We start from the raw sequence: 22,652 nt of genomic DNA, 5'->3' as shown, positions 1-22,652 counted from the left end.
TACATAAATAAAGGTGGGCTCCTGGATGAGGGCTGGTTACCAGACAGACCAAACCATGACTAGAAGCTCTAGATGTTCATCTGTATCCTCTAATGAAACTGGTAAATATGGTTCCCTGATTTCTGTGAGCTGCTCTAGCAAATCGGGAGCCCCTGGGTGGCTCGGTCAGTTAAGTGTCTGACTTTGGCCCAGGTCATGATCTCACAGTTCATGAGTTCAAGCCCTACACCAGGCTCCCTTCTGTCAGAGGGAGCCTACTTTGGGTCCTCTGTCTCCCTCTCTCTGCCCCTTGCACACTCGTACTCACTCTCTCAAAAATAAATGAACATTGAAAAAAAAAAATCCAAGGAGGTTATCACAGGAATCTTCAATCTATAGTCAGTTGGTCTGGTGTCTTGTGGGACTATGCCCTTAACCTTGGAATCTGGTGTTATTTCCAGGGAGACGATATCAGAGCTGAGTTACACTGTAGGACACCCAGCTGGTGTCAAAGAAAATTGTTTGGCGTGGAGGGAAAAGTTCCAAACATCTGGTGACTAGAAGTGCAGTGTTCTGTATGAGAGCAAAGGAGAGATACAGGAAAAAGACTCACAGGAGAAAAACTGAGTTTTCCTTTACAGTCCCAACTTCATAAGATTATTTTTCCTTTCTCTCACCCATCACTTATTATAGCAATTTTCTCATTTAATCTTTTGGTATATATTCTTGGGCTAAGAGTCATATTACCCTTGTATTTCTGTCCCTCCATCAAATTACTTCCACCCAGATCCCACTAAACATTTGCAACAGAATATACTAACCACTAAAATACACTAACTAATCACCATAATAGAAAGCAAACAGTGTTGGTGAGGATGCAAAGAAGTTTTCTTCTAAATCCTGTGACTGGAACTATAAATGAGTACTACCTTCTTGGAAAAGTAATTTGTCAATATAGAATTGCTTGCTGTTAAAAAGGCAGACCAGAGGACTTCTTCCTGTAGGTAACAGGAAGCAATTAACATGTTCTGAAGGGGAAGAAATGACATGATCAAATGAGATGAGCTAGAAAAGATAACTATGATTTCATTGAGGAGGAAGCACAGAGCAGGGGAGGAAAAATAGCAAATGTGAAAATTTTAAGAAGTATATTAAACAGAAACAGATGATTAATTGGATACAGGAAGAGGGAAAAGTTATGCACCTCAGCATGAGTGCTGTTACAACAAAATTTATCAATAAAATCACCTGGATACTTATAGGAGCTGCTTTAAGCACTATCAGAAATTTGCCCTAAATGCACAATATTATTTAGATTTTGCCTCAACTTTTTAATTTTAAAAGATACAAGGGGGCACATGGGTGGCTCAGTTGGTTAACTGTCTGACGCTGGCTCAGGTCATGATCTCATGGTTTGTGAGTTCAAGCCCCATGTTAGGCTCTATGCGGACAGCTCAGAGCCTGGAGCCTGTTTCAGATTCTTTGTCTCCCTCTCTTCTCTCTCTCTGCCCCTCCCCTGACCATGCTCTGTCTCTCCCTCTCCCTTTCTCTCAAAACTTAAACATTAAAAAAAAAAAAAAAAAAAGATACAAGGAAGAAGGGAAGACAAGTATATTTTTCAAATAACTATTTCTTACAGGAGAAAGATGATTTAGAGTAGAGCTTCTATCACTCAACCCAAGTCAGCTTTGTAGACTGTTGCTGCCCTCTGCTGTCTCAGAATTTACTGTTATTTTTTTTTTTAGGAATAACATTAATATAACTTTAAACCTAGACTTAATCAAAAACAAAAACATCACAAGGTGATAGGAGAACATACTCAATTTCTAGCAATATACTCACATACTTAAAAAAAATTTTTTTAAGTCATGATTCTGCTTTTAAAAATAGTGAATTTGGTTCATTTTCCTCCTAAGTTGGCCTCAGTTTTGGCTCTCTCCATGAAATCAGTAAACTAGGAGCTATGTTAAACTCATCAAAATGTCATTCTGTTATTTTGTTTTGTAAGATTTTATTTTTAAGCAATCTCTATACCCAACAATGGGCTCAAACCATAACCCCAAGATCAATAGTTGCATGCTCCACCGACTGACCCAACCAGGCACCTCCATTCTGTTGGGGGTTTTTTTTTAGAGAAAACTCAGATTAGTTAGGTTCCTAATGACTAGGGCACACCTGGAGTATCCAATATTCCATGTTACAGAAAGAAAAGAACGTGGCCCTTGGTACCACAATATCTGGAACAGTCTTCCTCCCCTAATATTCTCTAGGCTAGGTGACTTAAATACCTTAAAGCAGACATCAGTTGCCAAAGTGGATAATGTGAAGCATTTGATTTAGATAATGTTACGATCTCTCAAAGGTCTATATAACTTAAGTGTAACCCCCAAAAAGTAGGAAATTACTGACCTGTTGCAAAACTCTCCTTGAGCCCCATATATGCAGGAGGAAGCCCCATATATGCAGGAGGAAGAGAGCCAAGCTACTCTCAAGACCAATTCCTAACTTCTGTGCTTATCCCAGGCAATGAAAAAGATTCACCAAAGAATGGGCACAAGAGTATTTCTTACCCTTTCTCTTGGAGGGGGAGGAGTAGTTTATATATGCTTTTGAATAGCTGATGAAAATTACAGATCTTTTCCCAGAAAAGACACATACACAAAATCTTGTATGAAATGTCAAAACACTTCTAAGAATTCATTCAAAACTCCCAGCTTTAAAGTTCCTGGTATTGAACAGAAAAAGTGCCAAAAACCGAACTGGGGTGGGGGGAGTCTTAAGGGAAAGGCAAAACATAGAAGGATCCGGCAATTCTACTGCTGGGTATATATCCAAAAGTAACAAAATCATTATCTGAAAGAGATATCTGCACTTCCTTGTTCACTGCAGTAGACTTACAACTAACAAGATACAGAAATAATCTAAGGGTCTACTGATGGATAAATGGATAAAGAATGGGGCACCTGTGTGGCTCAGTCGGTTAAGCATCTGACCAGCTCAGGTCATGATCTCACCATGTGTGAGTTCTAGCTCCGGGTCAGGCTCTGTGCTGACAGCTCAGAGCCTTAGAGTCTGCTTCAAATTCTGTGTTTCCCTCTCTCTCTGCCCCTCCCCCACTCAAGTTCTGTCTCTGTCTCTCAAAAATGGATAAACGTTAAAAATAATTTTTTTAATGGATAAAGAAAATGTGGTGTATATATACAATGGACTATTACTCAGCCATTAAAAAAAAAAAGGAAATACTGGGGTGCCTGGGTGGCTCAGTTGGTTAAGCGACCAACTCTTGATTTCAGCTCAGGTCATGATCTCAGTTCATGAGTTCGAGCCCCACACTGGGCTCCATGCTGACAGAGCCTGCTTGGGATTCTCTCTTTCCCCTTCTCTCTCTGCCCTACCCTGCTCTCTCTCAAAATAAATAAAAATACTTTTAAAATGTTTTAAATTTTTTTTAAATAAAAGAAAATAAAAGAAATCCTGCCACTTGTGATAACATGGTGGGCACTTTGCTAAGTGAAGTAAGTCAGGCAGAGAAAGTCAAATACTGTATGATCTCACTTACATGTGGAATCTAATTAAAACTGAACTCAGAAACAGAAAATAGTGGGCATCTGACTCTTGGTTGCAGCTTAGGTCATGATCTCTTGTTTGTGAGATCAAGCCCTGCGTCGGGCTCTGCACTGACAGCACAGAACCTGCTTGGGATTCTCTTTCTCCCTCTCTCTCTGCCCCTCCCCCCCCCCACTCTCTCTCAAAATAAACTTTGAAAAAAAAAAAGATAAAAAGAGGGGCATCTAAGTGGCTTCGTCAGTTAAGCATCCGACTTCAGCTCAGGTTATGATCTCACGGTTCATGAGTTCAAGCTCTGCATCAGACAGATCCTCTGTCTGCCCCCACTTTATGCCCCTCCCCCACTCGTGTGCGCTCTCTCTCAAAAATAAACATTTAAAAAGGAAAGAAAGAAAGAGGGGTGCCTGGGTGTCTCAATCAGTTAAGCGTCCAACTTCGGCTCAGGTCATGATCTCACAGCTCGTGGGTTTGAGCCCTGTGTCAGGCTCTGTGCTGACAGCTCAGAGCCTGGAGCCTACTTCAGATTCTATGTCTCCCTCTCTCTCTGCCCCTTCACTGTTCACACTCTTTCTCTCCTTCAAAAATAAATAAATAAATAATAAAAATGAAAGAAAGAAAAGAAAAGAAAAGAAAAGAGAAAAGAGAAAAGAGAAAAGAGAAAAGAGAAAAGAGAAAAGAGAAAAGAAAAGAAAAGAAAAGAAAAGAAAAGAAAAGAAAAGAAAAGAAAAAAGAATGGTGGTTGCCAGCAGCTGGGGTGGGGAAAAGGGGGAAGGGGGTCTAAAGGTACAAACTTCCAGTTATAAGATTTAAGTTCTGGAGATGTAAGTACAGCATGGTGACTTACAGTTAAAAATACTGTACTGTATATTTGAAAGCTGCTAAGAGATTAGATCTTAAAAGTTCTCATTGCAAGAAAAGAATTGTAACTATGTGAGGTGACAGATATTAACTAAACTTACTGTGGTAACTACTTTCCAATACATACGTATATCAAATCATTATGTTGCACACCTAAGCCTATACAGTGTTATGTGTCAGTTACAGCTCAATAAAACTAGAAGGAAAAAAATTGTCAAACTCAGCATTTAAAGCTGGTGTGATAAGGACTGGACTGTGCTGGCTGGATTTAGCAATAGTAAGTAACTCAGCAAATGCCATTTCAGTGCTGTGGTCAGGGCTGAAAGGCAGCTGAGCAAATGGAAGATGGAAATGTAGGCTTTCAGAATCTTGACTAGGAATGGAAAGCAAAAAAGAGGTGTAGGTATAAGAAGAGTACAGGAATAAGGATTTTTTTTATTTTTATTTTTTTTTACTATGAGAAGGAAAAGATGTAAGGTTCAAAATAACTATAAGTGGTTAAGAGTGAATTAACTGTTTACAGAGCCTACCCCCATGATAATCTGATTATCATAGCCCTAATACTGGTCAATCCCCTTGTGCTTCCAATGGATCCTATTGGAATGGGGCCAGAGAATATGGAATCAGAAAAGCACAGCACTATAAAAGATATTCTTTTAGTAGACGAGGAAACTGAAGCACAGGGAAGGTAAATGGCTGCCTAAGCCACACTAAAGGAATGCAGAAACAGGAAAGATAAAGACCCATTTCCTTTAATTCCACGTTAGTGGAACAAAATGCAAGGGCATTTAAGTCTCATCTATCTGCGGAGGAGCCTTGGCTTGAGTGGGAATACTTCTTCCACAGTGGTACTTTAAAATAAGCAGCACTTAGGTATCTTCTACACTTTAAGGGAAAAGGTCATCATGAAATTTAAATTAAATCTATGCTTATTTTATAGCTTGTCATCATAGAGTTGAATTTTTTAAGTCTGTCTGCAGAAAAAGCTTTCCCATAATACTGAATGGTTTAACAGTTCTAAGGGATGGTGATTTTTAACTCTAAAACTTAAAATGCTTTATGTATGAGACATATAACATCATAATCACTGAACTGTTGTAGAAATTTAGGATTCACTTAAAAGTTAAAAACTACACTTGTAAGAGCAAACTGATTTTATCCATACTATATCAGTATGTAAAACTCTGCTCACTTCATTCTGGTAACTTCACTGTGACATCAACTGTTAGAGATCATCAAAACTTTTTGTCTTAACTTGATTTTATAGGTGTGCTGGAAAGGTTCACTCCAGCAAGCCTGGAATTGCCTGAATGGTTTTCTTAAAGTTCCTTTAGGGCAATGTTCCCTGGTCAAGGCATCAAACATATCCTGTTGTTCTGTAATCATAGATCTGAGGAAATTCAAGATTGTTTGTTCAGCTTGTCAGCACTGTTTTTGATTGATGATTTGCAAGAGTCTCAATGAGGCCTCCTTGCACTGGAAGGTTCTGCTATACAGGCTAGTTATAGAACAGGAAAATGCCCACAAGATCAGGAAAATATACGAAAAGTCCAGCAAGAGGCAACCTGGCTCTTGGCTTCAGCTCAGGTCATGATCTCAGTTTCATGAGTTTGAGCCCCACATATGGCTCTGCACTGACAGTGCGGAGTCTGCTTGAGATTCTCCCTCTCTCTCTGCCCCTCCCCCATTTGTACTCTCTCTCTCTCTCTCTCTCAGAATAAATAAACTTAAAAAAAAAAAAAAAGTCTAGCAAGACTCCATTTTAAGCTCCCTAGCTCCAAGGTGTTCTGCACACATTGGTGGTTCCTAATGTGAGAGAAAAGTGCACCTCACCAAGGACCTTTGAAAAGGAAGGACAATAGGAGCCTACAACTGACCTCCCTGGACCCCTGCTGTGAAACTTTGGCTGTGATACATTATCCTTATGTTAGTGCTGCTGCTAGACTGCACCCCTTTCCTTCAATAAACTGTAGATCTGAAAGCAATGTCATTTTGGGCCCTTGAGTCTTCTATGGCAACTGAGCCCTGCTAGTCCAATAAACCCACTTACTCTGACATTCACTTGTAAAAAGCAAAAATTATAAGTTGTCTCATGATTCCGGACTTCTACAACATAGCTACAGGTCAATACAAACCTGTTATTAGAAAAACTTGAAGTGAGTTACCAGACCCAACTTTGTAAGGACAGTATATTTGCTAAGTATATTGAGAGTGAAGGAAAACAGTAACAAAATCATTGTTACCTTCATATTTTTCCAGAGCCCGAATAACATTAGGGAGTTGATTTATACCCTGATAGAGTCGGTAACAATCTTGTAAGTTTGCTGCCTGTCTTTGAAATTTCTTGGCAAGTCGGTTAAGATCTGGAAATCGACGAAGTAAATCCTCTTGTAAACTCTGCCTCAATTCTGCATCTTCTACAAAAGCTTCCACTAAATTTAGTCTGAAATAAATTACATTAGAATTAATGTTAAATATTTTGACTTAAAATTAAAATCTGTCTACTACGTACATAAGAATCAACTAAATTAACTCAAAAATTCCACACAGGAAGCTTGAATCTATTCTGAAATGTAAACTTCCTAGGATGGAAAGCGCCATAATAGAAAATGTAAGCAGTTTCTGATTAGTTAATAACCAAATTAATGTTTAGTTAAGTAGTAGTATCAGAAGATATAACACATACCCATTTCATTTGCCTTTCATCGAATTGCCATTTTTTAAGCAGAAGAATTTCATTATTGGGATATCGTTGTTACTGACACATCAGTGAACATGTAAACAATAATCTTCAATAAAACAGAATTACAATTCAAGAATGTTGCCAAATCCAATACTTATTCTATCAGAAGGTCTTATAAATTTTCAGAATGCATTCTAAAATTACCTTTTGACAGTACAAAGCCCCAAATTTCTAATTAAAAAGCAAGTAAGTTTATTGCTTCCCCAAATCAATAAATAAAATCTTGGTCTAAGAACTATAAAACATGCAGCTCATATTACTTTTGCAATTTATTGTAATCCGTGGCTTTCCACTTTCTTCCCTGTAACTCACAGCAAGAAATGTTTTTACATCATGATCCAGCATATGCATGCATAGATATCGTAGGAGGCATAACATGCCACCTCAAAACATGCTACTTTAGTGTCCTTAAGGACTATTTTGAGCTGACGACAATTAAGAAGCAGAAAGAAAAGCTCTCTGCCTTCTCCCCATTTGCCTAAAAGCAGGACATAATTTACAGATGTCCTCTCTTCTCTCTTCACCAGACAGGACAAAAGTTAACCACAACTTTAGACCCTTATCAGCCTGGAAACGGTACCAGAGGAATCCACACACCAAATTTTACTTACTAGCCTTTATCTATCATTAGTTTCCCATCACTTCACCTTAGGAACTCAAAATTCTTCTCCTCTGTCTAGTCTCTTTGAAAATTTATTGTTCCTTTGTTAAGATGCTATATATGCCCAAGTTCTAATCAACCCCGAGTCACTCATCTGAGTGCTCCCGCGTATAAGCATAAACTTCAGTGTGTTTTTCTCTTGTTAATCTGTCTTTTGTCAGTCTAATTTATAGGGTCTCTGCCAGAGAACCTAGAGGGTAGTAGGAAAAAAGAAATTTTCCTTACCTACAATATATAATTAAAATAGGTTTGGGATGCCTGGGTGGCTCAGTCAGTTAAGTGTCTGACTTGGGCTTAGGTCATGATCTCGTGGTTTGAGAGTTGGAGACCCACACTGGGCTCCGTGCTGACAGCTCAGAGCCTGGACCCTGGTTCAGATTCTTTGTCTCCCTGTCTCTGCTCCTCTGCTCGTGCGCTGTCTCTTCTCTCTCTCTCTCAAAAATAAACATTAAAATAAACAAATAAATAAACAGGCATGCCTGGGTGGCTCAGTTGGTTAAGTGTCCAACTCTTGGTTGGCTCTTGGCTCAGGTCATGATCTCATGGTTTCGTAAGTTAGAGCTCCACATCAGGCTCTGTACTGATGGCAGGGAGCCTGATTGGGATTCTCTCTCTCTCTGCCCTTCTCCCACTCACACTGTCTCTGTCTCTCTCACAAATAAACAAACTATTAAAAATAAATACATAAAACGGGTTTCACAAACAATACTTACTCCTACTATATGTAATGGACTCTTATTTTTCTCTTATATTTAATTTGTCAAAAATACTAGTTTTCACCCAATGCACTAATTTCATAACCCACCACTGGGTCACAACGTGCAGTTTGAAAAACTATGTTGTAGAGGTTATTGCAACAACACATATTTCAGTATAGCCAAAAGGTAAATTTGAGTAATCAAAGGTAGAGAAGGGGCACCTGCCTGGCTCAGTCGGTAGAACATGCAACTCTTAATACCCGGGTGGTGAATTCAAGCCCCACATTCGATGTGGAGCCTACAAAAAAAGGTAAGGAAAATAGCCATGGGCATAACAGATGGTCCTAGGTGCAGAAGGCTATCAATGAGCAACCATTTTCCTTATATTTGTAAACTATATGAGCAGTAAATTAACCCTCAAATTACATAAGGACAGAGAAAGGAAACAAATCAGCTTTCTAAATTTCTTAAGTATTTACTTAACTCCCCATCAGCATTTATAATTCCTCTATCACCAAAATGCTCATCCAGCATATTATATGAGGGGAAAATTATGCTGCCCCCACAGTAATCACATGATGACCACATATATTTAAAGCAAGATTTCTGAACCTCAACAATACTGACATTTAAGCTAGACAATTCCTTGTTGTGAGAGGGCTCTTCTGAGCTCTTTATTTTTTTTTTTTTTTAAGTTTATTTATTTTTGAGACAGAGAGAGACAGAGCACGAACGGGGGAGGGGCAGAGACAGAGGGAGACACAGAATCGGAAGCAGGCTCCAGGCTCTGAGCCATCAGCCCAGAGCCCGACGCAGGGCTCGAACTCACGGACCGCGAGATTGTGACCTGAGCCGAAGTCGGCCGCTTAACCGACTGAGCCACCCAGGCGCCCCTCTTCTGAGCTCTTTAATAGCATCTCTGAGTTCTACACACTACACCCTCCAGCGATAACCCAAAATGTCTCCAGGCACTGCCACATGTTCCCTTGTGGGGAAAGTGCCCCAGGTTGAGAACCACTGGTTTAAGGAAACTTGAATAAAAGTTCACTTTTTAAAAGATGAAAATTAACAGAAAAATAACTAAAACTCTATAGAATGCCAAGATAATATCTAGGCAGCTGGCAGCAGATATACGTGCTATGGCAAATGTCAAATTAGTGGGGGGAAAAATCTGCTACCAAGCCGGTATTATACTGTGTACTAGTCACTGGGGCTGTAAGTACTTACTACTCCAGAAAAGATATCTATGGTTGTACTCTAAATTTAAAAGACAAACCAGATTTTGAACACAGTCAAGTCCCATAATCCAATGAAACAAACATGGGCCTTCCTACCTAAGCCTCTGGCTCTAACTGAGCATCTCCAAGGCTGGTCTAAGATCACCAGCATGGAAGTTACTTAGAGGTGGATAGTACAATATTCCTGGGGGTGGGACTCAGCTGTGAAATTTCTACGAGCTTCTTATGCACCAACAGTTTGATAAAGCCTCAGTCTTAACAATCACAAGAAATCTCTGAGTTCTCATGATAAAGCAGGGAAAGCAGTGTTAAGAGGGTGAGGAAAGGATAAAAGAAACCTGATGCTTGGCTGACCAACCCTTCATCTTTCTTTTTCTTTTGTTTTCCCAAGACTTTCATACCCTTAGGCTACTCTCAGGTAAATGTTAAGAATCCACAGAGAAGATATTTCTGATTAAGAATCTTCCCATGCTGGGGCGCCTAGGTGGCTCAGTCGGTTAAGCAACAGACTTCGGCTCAGGTCACGATCTCACGGTTCATGAGTTCGAGCCCTGCATCAGGACTCTGTGCTGGCAATTTAGAGCCTGGAGCCTGCTTCAGATTCTGTGTCTCCCCCTCTCTCTCTGCCCCTCTCCTGCTCACTCTCTCTCTCTCTCGAAAATCAACATTAAAAAAAAAAAAAAAAAGAGTTTTCCCATGCTTCTTCCCTATTCCAACTATTTTATCACTGTTTCCTCTCAAACTCACCAGGGAATGGGTCTTACGTCATCAACACCACTTTTTGGCCCATACCACCATCTTCCAGTAACCTGCCAAAATGACCAACACAAAGGGCAAGAGGGGCACCTGCTATGTTCTGTAGGCCTTTTAGAAAACAGAGACGGTCCTTTAGCCACATACATGCACATGTACAAGAGATGATAATGACACTGCAGACATCAAGGGAATGGCACTGTTCAAAAAGGAACGCCCCACAAATGTTACCATGGCAAAACTGGAAGAGTCTCCAGTGTCATCCAGCATGCTGTTAACAATGTTGTGAACAAACAGGGGCAAGATCCTTGCCAAGACAACTAGTGTACATATTGAGCATATTAAGCATTCAGCTTCCTGAAGCCTGTGAAATAAAATGATCAGAGGAAAAAAGGAAGCCAAGAGAAAGATACATGGGTCCAAATGAAGCACCAGCCTGCTGCACACAGAAAAGTTTGTAAGAACTAATGGAAAAGAGCCTGAACTGCTGGAACCCATTCCCTATGAATTCATGGTATGACAGAAGGAAGGAAGGAAGGAAGGAAGGAAGGAAGGAAGGAAGGAAGGAAGGAAGGAAGGAAGGAAGGAAAGACAGACCACCCTCTAGACTGTAAAAATGTTTCTCTTCATTGAGTATAAGTGCAGTATCCCCTCCTCCAAAGAAATATTTAAAGCAACCTTTGTGTCCTTAAAAAATAAGTAATTAACACTGTTTAAGAACATTAAATTTCAGTAAGAATATTGAGAAGTTGAACAGTACAGGAATGAAACCACTTCTGAAACATATAGTACAAGGCAATACACACCACCCCCTCGGTTTCTGGCCCAGGTATCATTAAAAGCCCAATAAATTACTAGTTTCACAAGTCTGTTCAGTACACCATTTCAGAAATAATTACAGTGTCAGTTTATGTTCTGGCTAATAAAGTTTTTAAAAAGGACTGCTCTGCTAACTGTTTCTATGACAATGCCACTCTTAGAGAATCACAATTTTAGAAGCTCCAAAGTTACTGTTGGCATAACATAGTATACCTGTCAATCCTCAATAAAATTACTCAGCTATACACAATTTGACACATTAATTTGCAAACTGACTGGAATAAAGACAATTTTTTAGGGTAAAATTCGGCCAGAATAAATCATGAAATTAATCATGAAATGTTTTCGTATGTTAAAATCCACATTCTGTCCTTTCTTTAAAACTAGCATTTCTGATCTTTCGTTGTAAAAATAGTTGACTAGAATTTCACGACAGCATATTTATATGGCTGAGAACAAATTTGGTATGGTTAAATGCAGCGAGAGCCACTCATCTGATGCATATTCTGGTAGGCCTGAGAAGATTAAAAAAGAAAGAGTATGGCAAGATATAAAGAGAGGAAATGCTTTTAAGGAATATTCAATCTAGTGGAGAAGGACATGCTCCATCTTACAGTTAGTGCTGAGTAACAACTGAGATACAAAATGCAATGCAATGTGATGCGGATAAGTAACTAAGGATTCCTAGGGGAGCTAGGAAACTTCACTTTGGGGTATTTCATTTGCCTGTATTTCGAACAGTTGGGATTTACAGAGCTAAGACTTGGGGGAGACGACTTGGGATGGGAGGCCACAGCAGAAACTTGAAGGAAGAAAAGTACAGGATGCACTGGAAAACTGAAGCAGAGAAGAAATAGGAAAAAACTATGTCCAGAGGTAAAATGAAAAGGTTGGCTTTGGAAAGGAAAAAGCACTATCTCTTCTTTTAAGAGCCATGGAGTAAAGGCTGAAAATACAGATATATTTTGAGATTACAAGGATTAAGGAGGAGATCATCTGTTCAGAGGCAGAAGGCAGCTGAAGGCTTTCAAGGAAAGTAAAAAATTGGGGGTTGGTCACTGTAACTTGCCATGTAGTAAAATAAGAGCAGACATGCTCCAGGCCTGAGCCAGAGAACAACGCAAAATGCTGCAGGACCCTGGGCCAGGTGGACCATGGATGGCATAGAAGTGACCTTGGAACTTGGAACTTGGACCTGTTTCCTTCAAGGAAACAGTGAAGAATCCATCCACTGTTGGGAGTCCTCTGCACAGGTTCACAAGGACTTAATCTGGGCTGCCATGGGACCCTGTCTGATGAGCATGCTGGGGTGCTATCTATTTTAGCCCAACAAGTAGCGAGCTAACCTCAGACCCCACTGATACTCCTGTGGAGCGTCTAGAATCAGATAATGGGAACATTATGATCCAAAAACAGGACAGAATCACAGTGACAATCACAAAATGGCCTCTTGACATCTCACATCAGTTCTCCAGCAGACTGTCATAGAGGCTCGATTCTACCTACGTTAATGATCTTGTAGAACTATTCAAGTTCCAGTAGTTAGACCATTTATTTGGTGTGCATTAGGTACTTTTCTATTAATTTTAGAATTTTAAGCTGCTTTTTGACACTCAATGGACTGACTTATCAAGATATTAGTAAGAAAGGATCATGTTTTGAAGCAGGAAGTCCAAGTCACTTTGTACACAGAATTTTGATATGTTTAATAAATCTGGTCAGAGGAGGAAAAAAAGTAAGAATTGAGTAGCAATGAAAGCCAGCAACTCTTAATTGAGAAAGACAGCTAAGGAGAGAGGCCAGCATGACAAAGGGCCAATGGAACACAAGAAATTCTATGGTGCCTTTGAAAGCACTGGAAAGGCAGTGCCTTTGTGGTGCAGACTGAATTGGAGGCAAATGAACTTCAAAGGGCTAGGCAGATCAGCTCAGAGCAGAATAAAGCCTTGCCACTAAACCTGATTTAGAAGGAAAGAAAATAATGGTGGGAAAGCAATGGAATGTAAGCCCTCCGGCTCTTCCTTAGAGGTTAGAGCAATGCTTCACCGTTACAATGAAACTACACTCACTGTATGACCTCCAAACCACTGTTTCCACAAAATATGGACTATTAACTAGTTTGCCCTGGCACAAAAATATAACCTGGAAAGAAGTCTAGGGACCTTAGGAGTACACTGCCTCAAAAAGCATGATATACTATCACCTAAGCATCACCACGGCTTATCTAAATTTACAGGACCAATACTTTTATTCAGAGACTTAGGTTTCTAATAAGACTGTTACATTAATCATACTAAATTTTACATAAAAAGAAGTAATTCAATTTTAAATTAGAAGGCAGTAAGAATACCAGATTTAATATAAACAAAATTTTTCACCAGCAATTTAATTTTTTTTAAGTTTATTTGAGAGAGAGAGAGAAAGCACAAGCAGGGGAGGAGTAAAGAGGGGGAGAGAGAGAATCCCAAGCAGGCTCTGCACCATCAGTGTGGAGCCCAATGCAGGCCTGGAATTCACCAACCTTGAGATCATGATGTGAACCAAAACCAAGAGTCAGACGCTTAACGGACTGAGCCACCCAGGCTCCCCCATCAGCAATTTCTTAGGAGTGAACTATTTCATATGCTCACTATCATGTATTCAATGTTCTTTAGAGAATTCTAACTTGAAAACTACCAAGACTTCATATGAATCTATGGAAAGACAAAAACCAAAAACCTAGAAGATTAAAACAACAGTCCTAGTATATGAGCAAAAGTGAGGACTTGGGACATATCAGAAAACAAGTGATGGGACAGACACCTGGGTGGCTCAGTCAGTTAAGCATCTGAACTTTTGATCTTGGCTCAGGTCATGATCTCACAGTTCTTGAGATCAAGCCCTGGGTCAGGCTCTGCACTGATAGTGCAGAGCCTGCTTAGGATTCTCTCTCCTCTCTCTCTGCCTTTCCCTTGTACACGTGCATGCCCTCTCTCTCTCAAAATAAACTTAAAAAAAAAAAAAAGAAAACAAGTGGAAAAAATAGTAATATGAATAGTTCTTTTTTTAATTCAAGTATTTTTAATTTATGTACAAAGAGCTAGCTAGCACTAGGGTAGGTATCCTGAACATCTGCAGTAAGATGGGTACCTTGGATGATGCACTCAAGGAAGTTCACTTAACCCAACTTAATGAAGCCAGTATCCTTTACATACTGATGGAAACACTACTGGCACATATTGAAGCCGTATTCCTGGACTGGACCAGGCAGGTTTATGCAAATGTGGCAAGGAGAATCCTGGCTGAATTTTTTCTATATATACACTTCTGTGTTTTTTTTAAAGTAAATTCTGTCCACAATGTGGGGCTAGTACTCACTACTCTGAGATCAAGAGTTGAACACTCTACCAACTGAGCCAGCTAGGCATCCCTGGCCAATTTTTTTTTAGATGACTCCAGTAGAATGACCCTTCTTGCTCTCTCAGAAGCAACAAGGCAAAAGATGGCAGTTATTATAATTCCTAATTTGTTAGATAAAGTACAAAAAAGAAGAAACACCTAGATACTCACTCCTAAAAGGTAATAACTTATCATTCTCACTGGAGATAAAAAGTATTTAAGCCATTAGCTAAAAATAAGCAGCATTTGTAGTCTCTGTGCAAGTAGGTTTTAATGAATGGAAACATGAGCATGACAACATATAAAGCAATTCCATGGATTTAATTTAAATAAAAGCCAAAATAATATGTTTCCTTTCTGGTGTTAAAATCCAATTTGGATCAAATTAAATACCATTGATAGAAGCAATAAATACAGTATAGCAATTAAGTGCAAGGGCTCTGGAGTCAGGCCAGCCTGGCTTTAAAACCAATCCCACCACATCAGAGCTGATGAATAGCAGATGCTTAGCAAAGTGCCAGACACAAAGTAGATACCAGTCTTATCATCCTCCTTCTCCTAAGAGCTTGGTAATAACCTAAAAGTAATCCCATTTTCATCATTATTCCTGAACCTATCAACTGGGCTACTGTCCTTGATAAGATGTATGCACCAAACTCAGATCTTATCACATCTGTCCTCTAATGAAAAAAGAAAAATGAAAACTTTTCCTTCCTTAACAGGATTCACCCAACAGCAACAAAATTTAAAAAAAAATTTAACGTTTATTTATTTTCGAGAGACAGAACATGAGCAGGGGAGGGGCAGGGAGAGAAGGAGACACAGAATCCAAAGCAGGCTCCAGGCTCTGACCTATCAGCAGAGCCCAATGCAGAGCTCAAACCCAATAACCCTGAGATCATAATCCGAGCCACAGTCAGACACTCAATGAACTGAGCCACCCAGGTGTCCCTAAAATGAACTCTCGGGGCACCTGGCTGGCTCAATCAGTAGAGCATGCATCTCTTGATCTCAGGGTCATGAGTTCAAGCCCCATGCTGGGGGTAGAGTTTATTAAAAAATAAAATAGGGGCGCCTGGGTGGCTCAGTCGGTTAGGTGGCCGACTTCGGCTCAGGTCACGATCTCGCGGTCCGTGAGTTCGAGCCCCGCATCAGGCTCTGGGCTGATGGCTCAGAGCCTGGAGCCTGCTTCCAATTCTGTGTCTCCCTCTCTCTCTGCCCCTCCCCCGTTCATGCTCTGTCTCTCTCTGTCTCAAAAATAAATAAAACGTTAAAAAAAAATGTTTTTTTAAAATAATAAAAAAAAATAAAATAAAATAAAATAAAATAAAATAAAATAAAATAAAATAAAATAAAATAAAATGTATTTAAAAAAGAAAATTAAATAAACTCTTCATTTACAGACTTCCACTACTTACTCTTTTGTGAATCATCCCATAACAACGTTGACAGTAAGAAACAGAAAACTTGATTTGACTGTTACCCTGAAGAGATCAATCCTACATGCTCAGAGAAGGGGGCAATGAATTCGCCCTGAGAACCCTGAAGGTGTAAACTAGGAAGCCAGAGGTATCGCAGCAGATAGAACTGAGAAAGGGAGATAAAACAAGGGGACTGTCCAAATAAGAACCTGTATAACGAGTATAACTTTCTCCTCCTAATCTGTGAATTTCAGCATTTGGTCTTGAAAACCAAGGGCTTTTACGCCTGCTGGCAAACAAAAAATTTCTCACCAAGATGAAAAGGAGAAAATAATTCTTCTCACCTTACAGGTGCAGAAAAATAGATAATATTCTGACTCATAAAGGCATCCTTGCAAATCCTATTTCTAATTAATAAGCCTTATAGACTACCAGATTTTGGAAATTATTGCTATGTGCTGTGAAGAAACCTTTATCGTCTAAAAAAATCTAATTTTCATATCTTCTAAAGTAATTTGTTACTGTGGTAAATAATATAAAAATGACATCTCAGGTTTCAGAAGAGTCTTAACATACGTGCTCTAGTTGTTAAGCCAGAAGGGGACAAGTGTCACTTGCTCTGTTCACAGGAGACCAAGGTTAAAAATATAACCAATGACCTAGCGCTTCAGAGTTAAATTACCTAATTTTTCTAAAAAAAAACAAAACAAAACACTAAAAGATGAGAGACAATAGCATAAAATTTTGCTTGTTTATAGAAAGACTCTCCATTAAATGATACTCAAAAGCTGATTAAGACTGATTGCTCTCAGAGCAACGATGGCAACTCACATACAGTACAGTAAGAAATGTGTCCCTTGAGCTGTCGAACATAGAGGCCCTGAGAAAGAGATCCCAGGGAATTGGGGGACAAGAGGAGGAGAATTACCACTGTGTAACCTTCTGTTTGAATCCTGAAACGTATACATGTTATTACTTATTCACAAATAATTAAAATTAAAAACTGTAAACCGCTTTAATTACTTGCAATTATCTAATCCTTCCTATTTCTTATTTTAAGTTACTAAATCCCACTCTTCTTCCCAGTAAACCTGACTTCAGAAAGTCACCATAGCATCTCAACTTCTGCATTTCCTTGTTTTTTGTTTGTCTGTTTTTTAAGCAGGCTCCATGCCCAGTGTGGGGCCTGAACTCACAACCCTGAAATCAAGAGTCACATGTTCTACCAACTGAACCAGCCAGGTACCCCTCAACTTTGGCATTTTCAATAAAATACCAGCACATCCACAAACCACTAACCTCCTGAGTTATTTTTATTGTAACGCTCTTTGAATCCACAGGATTAACACTCAGTTTGGTAATTATTTACAGGGTATCTTATACCGATCAACTATTTTATGTACGTCTGGCAATGTCCCAAATAGTCAAAAGATCATTATGCTTTTGTATATCATCAGCATTCAGTAGGTATTCAACAAATTCTTGAATGACTTGACATCGTAGCCATAAAAAAATTGAATCTTTTACCCATTCTGGCAGTGTCACTTAATTTGCCAAATGGAAAACATTAGGTACAAAGTAAGGCCATTAGAAATAACCTAATTATTGGGACATCTGGGTGGCCCAGTCAGTTGAGCATCCAGCTCTTGATTTCATCTCAAGTCATGATCCCAGGGTCATGGGATCAGCCCTGCCATCAGGCTCTGTGCTGTGTGGAGCCTGCTTGAGATTCTCTCCCTCCCTCTGCCAATTTCCCCTGCTGACTCTCTCTAAAAAAATAAAAATAAATGCATTAAAAAAAAGAACTTAATTATGGAGAAAGGTAAAATAAAGTACATCTTGTCAATAAAATATTGTGTACTTAGTAAAAACTAAAAATGTTGATTGAATGAGGGGTGTCTGGGTGGCTCAGTCAGTTAAGCAACCAAGTCTTGGTTTTGGCTCAGGTTGATCTCACAGTCCACAAGATATAGCCCAGTACTGTGCGATGCACTGACAGTATAAGCCTGCTTCGGATTCTCTCTCTGCCCCTCCCCCACTCACACTCTCTCCTCTCTCAGAGTAAATAAATAAACTTCAAAAAAAAAAAAATGTTGAATGAGAAGATAAAACAGCAACAGTAAAAAATGCTTATGAAAATTGACATATAAGTGGGAAAAACTGGGGCACATAACTATATTAAGATTTACAACTATGTTTAAAAAAAAAAAGATTAATATAAGAGTGCATCATCTAAAACGACTCCATTTAGGGGTGCCTGGGTGGCTCAGTTGTTAAGTATCTGACTTCAGCTCAGATCATGATCTCGCGGTTTGTGAGTTCGAGCCTCACGTCGGACTCTAGGCTGATAGCTCCAAGCCTGGAGCCTGCTTCAGATTCAGTGTTTCCCTCTCTCTCTAGCCCCGCCCCCCTCGTGCTCTGTCTCTCTCAAAAAATAAACATTTAAAAAAAAAAGTCATTTAAAATGTCTCCATTTATATAAAGTTCAAAAAACAGGCAAAACGAATTAATCTATGATGTTAGAAGGACAGTGATTACTTTGAAGTGAGGAGGGGTAGTAACTAGCAGGAGATTCCAGGAGAGTCACTAGGATGCTACTTATGTTGTTTCTTGATTTGACTGTTGTTACACTGATGTGTTCACTTTGTGAAAATCCACCAAGCTGCAACACTTAGCATTTATACTCTTATGTATACTTCTTTTAAAGTCTCATAACCCATATATAAAACAAAAGATAAAAATAAAATATACCCAAATGTTAATCATATTCAAGTAGCAGAATTATAGAACCTTTCATTTTTTCAATTAAAGTGACTTTCTGAAATATATGTTTAGGTTGCCTTAAAACCCTTTCCAAAATAATTAAGAGGAAGTGCTTCCTATGTGCTACACCCCCATCAAAGCACTTTATATATACTAAATTATCCAATCTTCATAACAACCCTACAAAATAGGTGTGTCATTACTGTCATTTTAAAAGGGAAGAAACTGCAACACAGAGGTTGAGTAAACTGTCCCAAGATAACACAGCTAATAAGTGCTAGAGACGTAACTTGCACCAAGGTACTCACGCTCCTAAGTTTATGTTCTGAAACATTATCCATCCATCTCTCTGATAAAACTTTACTTTTTTATAGTGAAAAAAAAATTATTAATAAAATAAGTTATCAAATCAATCTAAATCATTACTACTCTTATCACTATGTAGCTAGCTCTCTGTGCAGTCACATGCAAAAATACAGGAGCAAATTTGCATATTAGAGTAAATGGCATAATCCTATGGAGTAATTAGAAGTTACCCAAAGCAGGGCGCCTGGGTGGCGCAGTCGGTTAAGCGTCCGACTTCAGCCAGGTCACGATCTCGCGGTCCGTGAGTTCGAGCCCCGCGTCAGGCTCTGGGCTGATGGCTCGGAGCCTGGAGCCTGTTTCCGATTCTGTGTCTCCCTCTCTCTCTGCCCCTCCCCCGTTCATGCTCTGTCTCTCTCTGTCCCAAAACTAAATAAAAAACGTTGAAAAAAAAAAAAAAAAAGAAGTTACCCAAAGCTTACAGAAGTGTACATTAGTAATATACCTCTCTTCTATTCTGTTCTTATCCATGAGAGGCTGCTTAATCCACTGGTTAACCAGTCTTTGTCCTTGAGGGGTTTTGCATTTATTTAGCAATGCAGCCAGAGACTGAGAGCCAGTGGTATCTTCAACAGAACCCTAGTAAACAAAAAACAAAAAAGAATAGCATGCTCATTAGTGAAAACTTTACTGAGCTACGAAAAATAATTAAATAATTTTGGGAACAAGAACACTTATATTCTTCAGATATTAAATGAGAAATTTGCACAGAAGTTCCTCTTCCTCAGCCGGCTTACTGTCAGGCTGGGTGTCAGTCTATACTACAGCACCTGAGTATTTTGAATCCACATGGTCAAAGTGGAGGCTTCAAGATGCCATCTCACATTTAGCCTATTTCCATTCTTTTATGATGTCCAAAGTGTGGTGACCCATTATGTCATCCTAACTCCTCTCTGGGGAACTGGGACTAATGGCCAGACCAAGCCCATTAAAGTCTTGAGTAAAGCAAACCAGTGATCAATTGCACATGAGAGGCCCCCAGTTGTGTGAAAGTGTAGCCTGTGTCTCATGGTGCTTTAGAATGTGTGCATGTGTGTATAAATGCATGATACATACTCATATGTATTGCTATGGCCATATGTTGAAGGCCAACATAATTGGTAGACAGAGTCCATTAGAGGAAATGAAACAGTTGTTTTGGTGGCTATTAAAGTAAGATGTGCTGGAGCGCCTGGGTGGCTCAGTCAGTTGGACATCTGACTCTGGGTTTCAGCTCAGGTCACGAGCTCATGGTTCGTGAGTTTGAGCCCCATATCAGGCTCTGCGCTGCCAGTGTAGAGCCTGTTTGGGATTCCCTCTCTCCTCCTCCCCGTTTGTGTATGTTCTCCCTCTCTCTCAAAATAAATAAACTTAATAAAAAGGTTTCTGGGGACCGCCTGGGGGGCTCAGTCAGTTAAGCGTGCAACTCTTGGTTTAGGTTCAAGTCATGATCTCACAGTTAGAACCCCACATCAGGCTCTGCACAGTGTGGAGCCTGCTTGGGATTCTCACCCCCCCAACCCCCGCCCCTATCCAATTCAAGCTCTCTTGCCTCTCTCTTTCAAAATAATCTTTAAAAAAAAATTTTTTTTAATTTATTTAAGTAAAATGTGTATAAAATAATTTTTTCTTAAAACATAAAGCTCCTCGGGGCGCCTGAGTGGCTCAGTCGGTTGGGCAACCGACTTCAGCTCAGGTCATGATCTCACAGTCCGTGAGTTCGAGCCCCACATCGGGCTCTGTGCTGACAGCTCAGAGCCTGGAGCCTGTTTCAGATTCTGTGTCTCCCTCTCTCTCTGCCCCTCCCCTGTTCATGCTCTGTCTCTCTCTGTCTCAAAAATAAATAAAGGTAAAAAATTAAAAAAAAATAAAAAAATAAAAAAATAAAAGCTCCTCTTCCTAAAATCAAACTTCCAACCTATTAATCTAGATTTTCTGCTGTGTATTTTCCCCCAAACCAAAATTACTTTGTAATTACTGTAGTTTTAGACATAAAACTTCCTAAAATTAATTTTTTAAGAACTGCTATTAATATAATCAAATTATTCATAAAGCCAGGACAAATACTATTTATATAGCTTGCACCTAGAAAAATATAGTAATTTAAAGCTGCATGTTTAAGTATAATATTTCAAAATATTTAAGTTCCTTAATAATATTCCTCAGCATAGAATAAAGGAAACATTTTTAAGCATTAAGTTTTTTAAGACATGTTATTTTTTACCTGGAAAAGGTTAAGGGCTCTGACTGCTGCAATATCCAACCTCATGTACTGACTGAAGTCAAAAGTAGTCAGTTCAAACTGTCCAAAGTTTGAATCATCTGATAAGAGTTCTAAAAACTTGATTACTGCAGACAATGATGAAGCTGCAACCTAAGATTAAGAATTAAAAAAAAAAAATTTTAATTAAAGATTCTAGGGGTGCAGCTGGTTGAGTGTCCCAACTTCGGCTCAGGTTATGATCTCACAGTTTGTGGATTTGAGCCCCGCACCGGGCTCTGTGCTGACAGCTTAGAGCCTGGAGCCTGCTTTGGATTCTGTCTCCCTCACTCTCTAGAGTATATATAAAAACATATATAAACAAATCCTAGAGGTATTTAGAAAACAAATGGCAAAATGAAAATAAATTCTGAACACTATCATTTTCCTTTGTGTTCCTTCTCAATCCAAACCAAGAAAATCAGACAAAGTTTAAATAAATCTCTTAAGGTTAAAAAATTAGTTTTAGAAAGTGAAAATTTACTGTTAGAATAGTATTATTTATAATAGCCAAAAGTAGAAATGACTCAAATGCCTATCAAGAGTAAAATGAATGAAGTTTGGCATGTTCACCCCTATGGAATACTACACAACCAAAGATATAAGCACAATCAACCGTGACACATGACAATATGGGTAAAACTTACAAACGATACTGAACAAAAGAAACCAGGCACAAAAGAATATAAACCATATGATTCCACTAATGTAAACTACAAAAAAAGGCCAAACTAGTCTATGCTAGCAGAGGTAAGAACGATGGTTACCCTTGGGGTAATGACTGAAAGTAAGCCTAAAAAAGGTCTGAGGTCCTGATACTCTATTCTGCTTCACGGGTGCTGGTTATCTGGGGATCTGCAATTCATGAAAATTCAGTTATATACTTAGGATATATGCACTTTCCTACATGTATATTTAAATAATAAAAAATTTAAATAATCTGTTATTATTGTAACATAAGTAGTTCAGGACATCAAACCAACAGCCCAACGACAAATCCTACATATTAAAATATACTTGATACTAGACTTGTGAAATGTACCTGCTTTCCCTAACAGAAAACTGTCATCTACCTGTCCTTGACAAACTCCAGCACGGCACTTCCTGCAGTGTCATCAGGAAGTACAGATAAAAACTTTTTGTAGCCCTAAAAGCTTCTTCACATTTTCAAG

At 39.1% G+C, this 22,652-nt stretch overlaps 1 protein-coding gene across 2 annotated transcripts in view; it reads right to left on the bottom strand.

Annotated features, from left to right (window-relative positions):
• The window catches only part of MSH2 (mutS homolog 2), an 80,964-nt gene that overhangs the window by 40,505 nt on the left and 17,807 nt on the right, over positions 1-22,652 (bottom strand). For both annotated transcript variants that reach the window (XM_007084705.3, XM_042981339.1), the window contains 3 exons: positions 21,445-21,594; positions 19,687-19,820; positions 6,648-6,847 (listed from right to left, as the gene is read on the bottom strand). In XM_007084705.3, the coding sequence (XP_007084767.1) occupies positions 6,648-6,847; positions 19,687-19,820; positions 21,445-21,594 (484 nt within the window). The remainder of the gene's footprint in view (positions 1-6,647; positions 6,848-19,686; positions 19,821-21,444; positions 21,595-22,652) is intronic.

This window comes from Panthera tigris, chromosome A3 (genome assembly GCF_018350195.1).
Source record: "Panthera tigris isolate Pti1 chromosome A3, P.tigris_Pti1_mat1.1, whole genome shotgun sequence".
In the NCBI taxonomy this organism is placed as follows: domain Eukaryota; kingdom Metazoa; phylum Chordata; class Mammalia; order Carnivora; family Felidae; genus Panthera; species Panthera tigris.
Note: the sequence above shows the minus strand (reverse complement) of the source record. Positions and strands in the feature narration are given on the sequence as shown.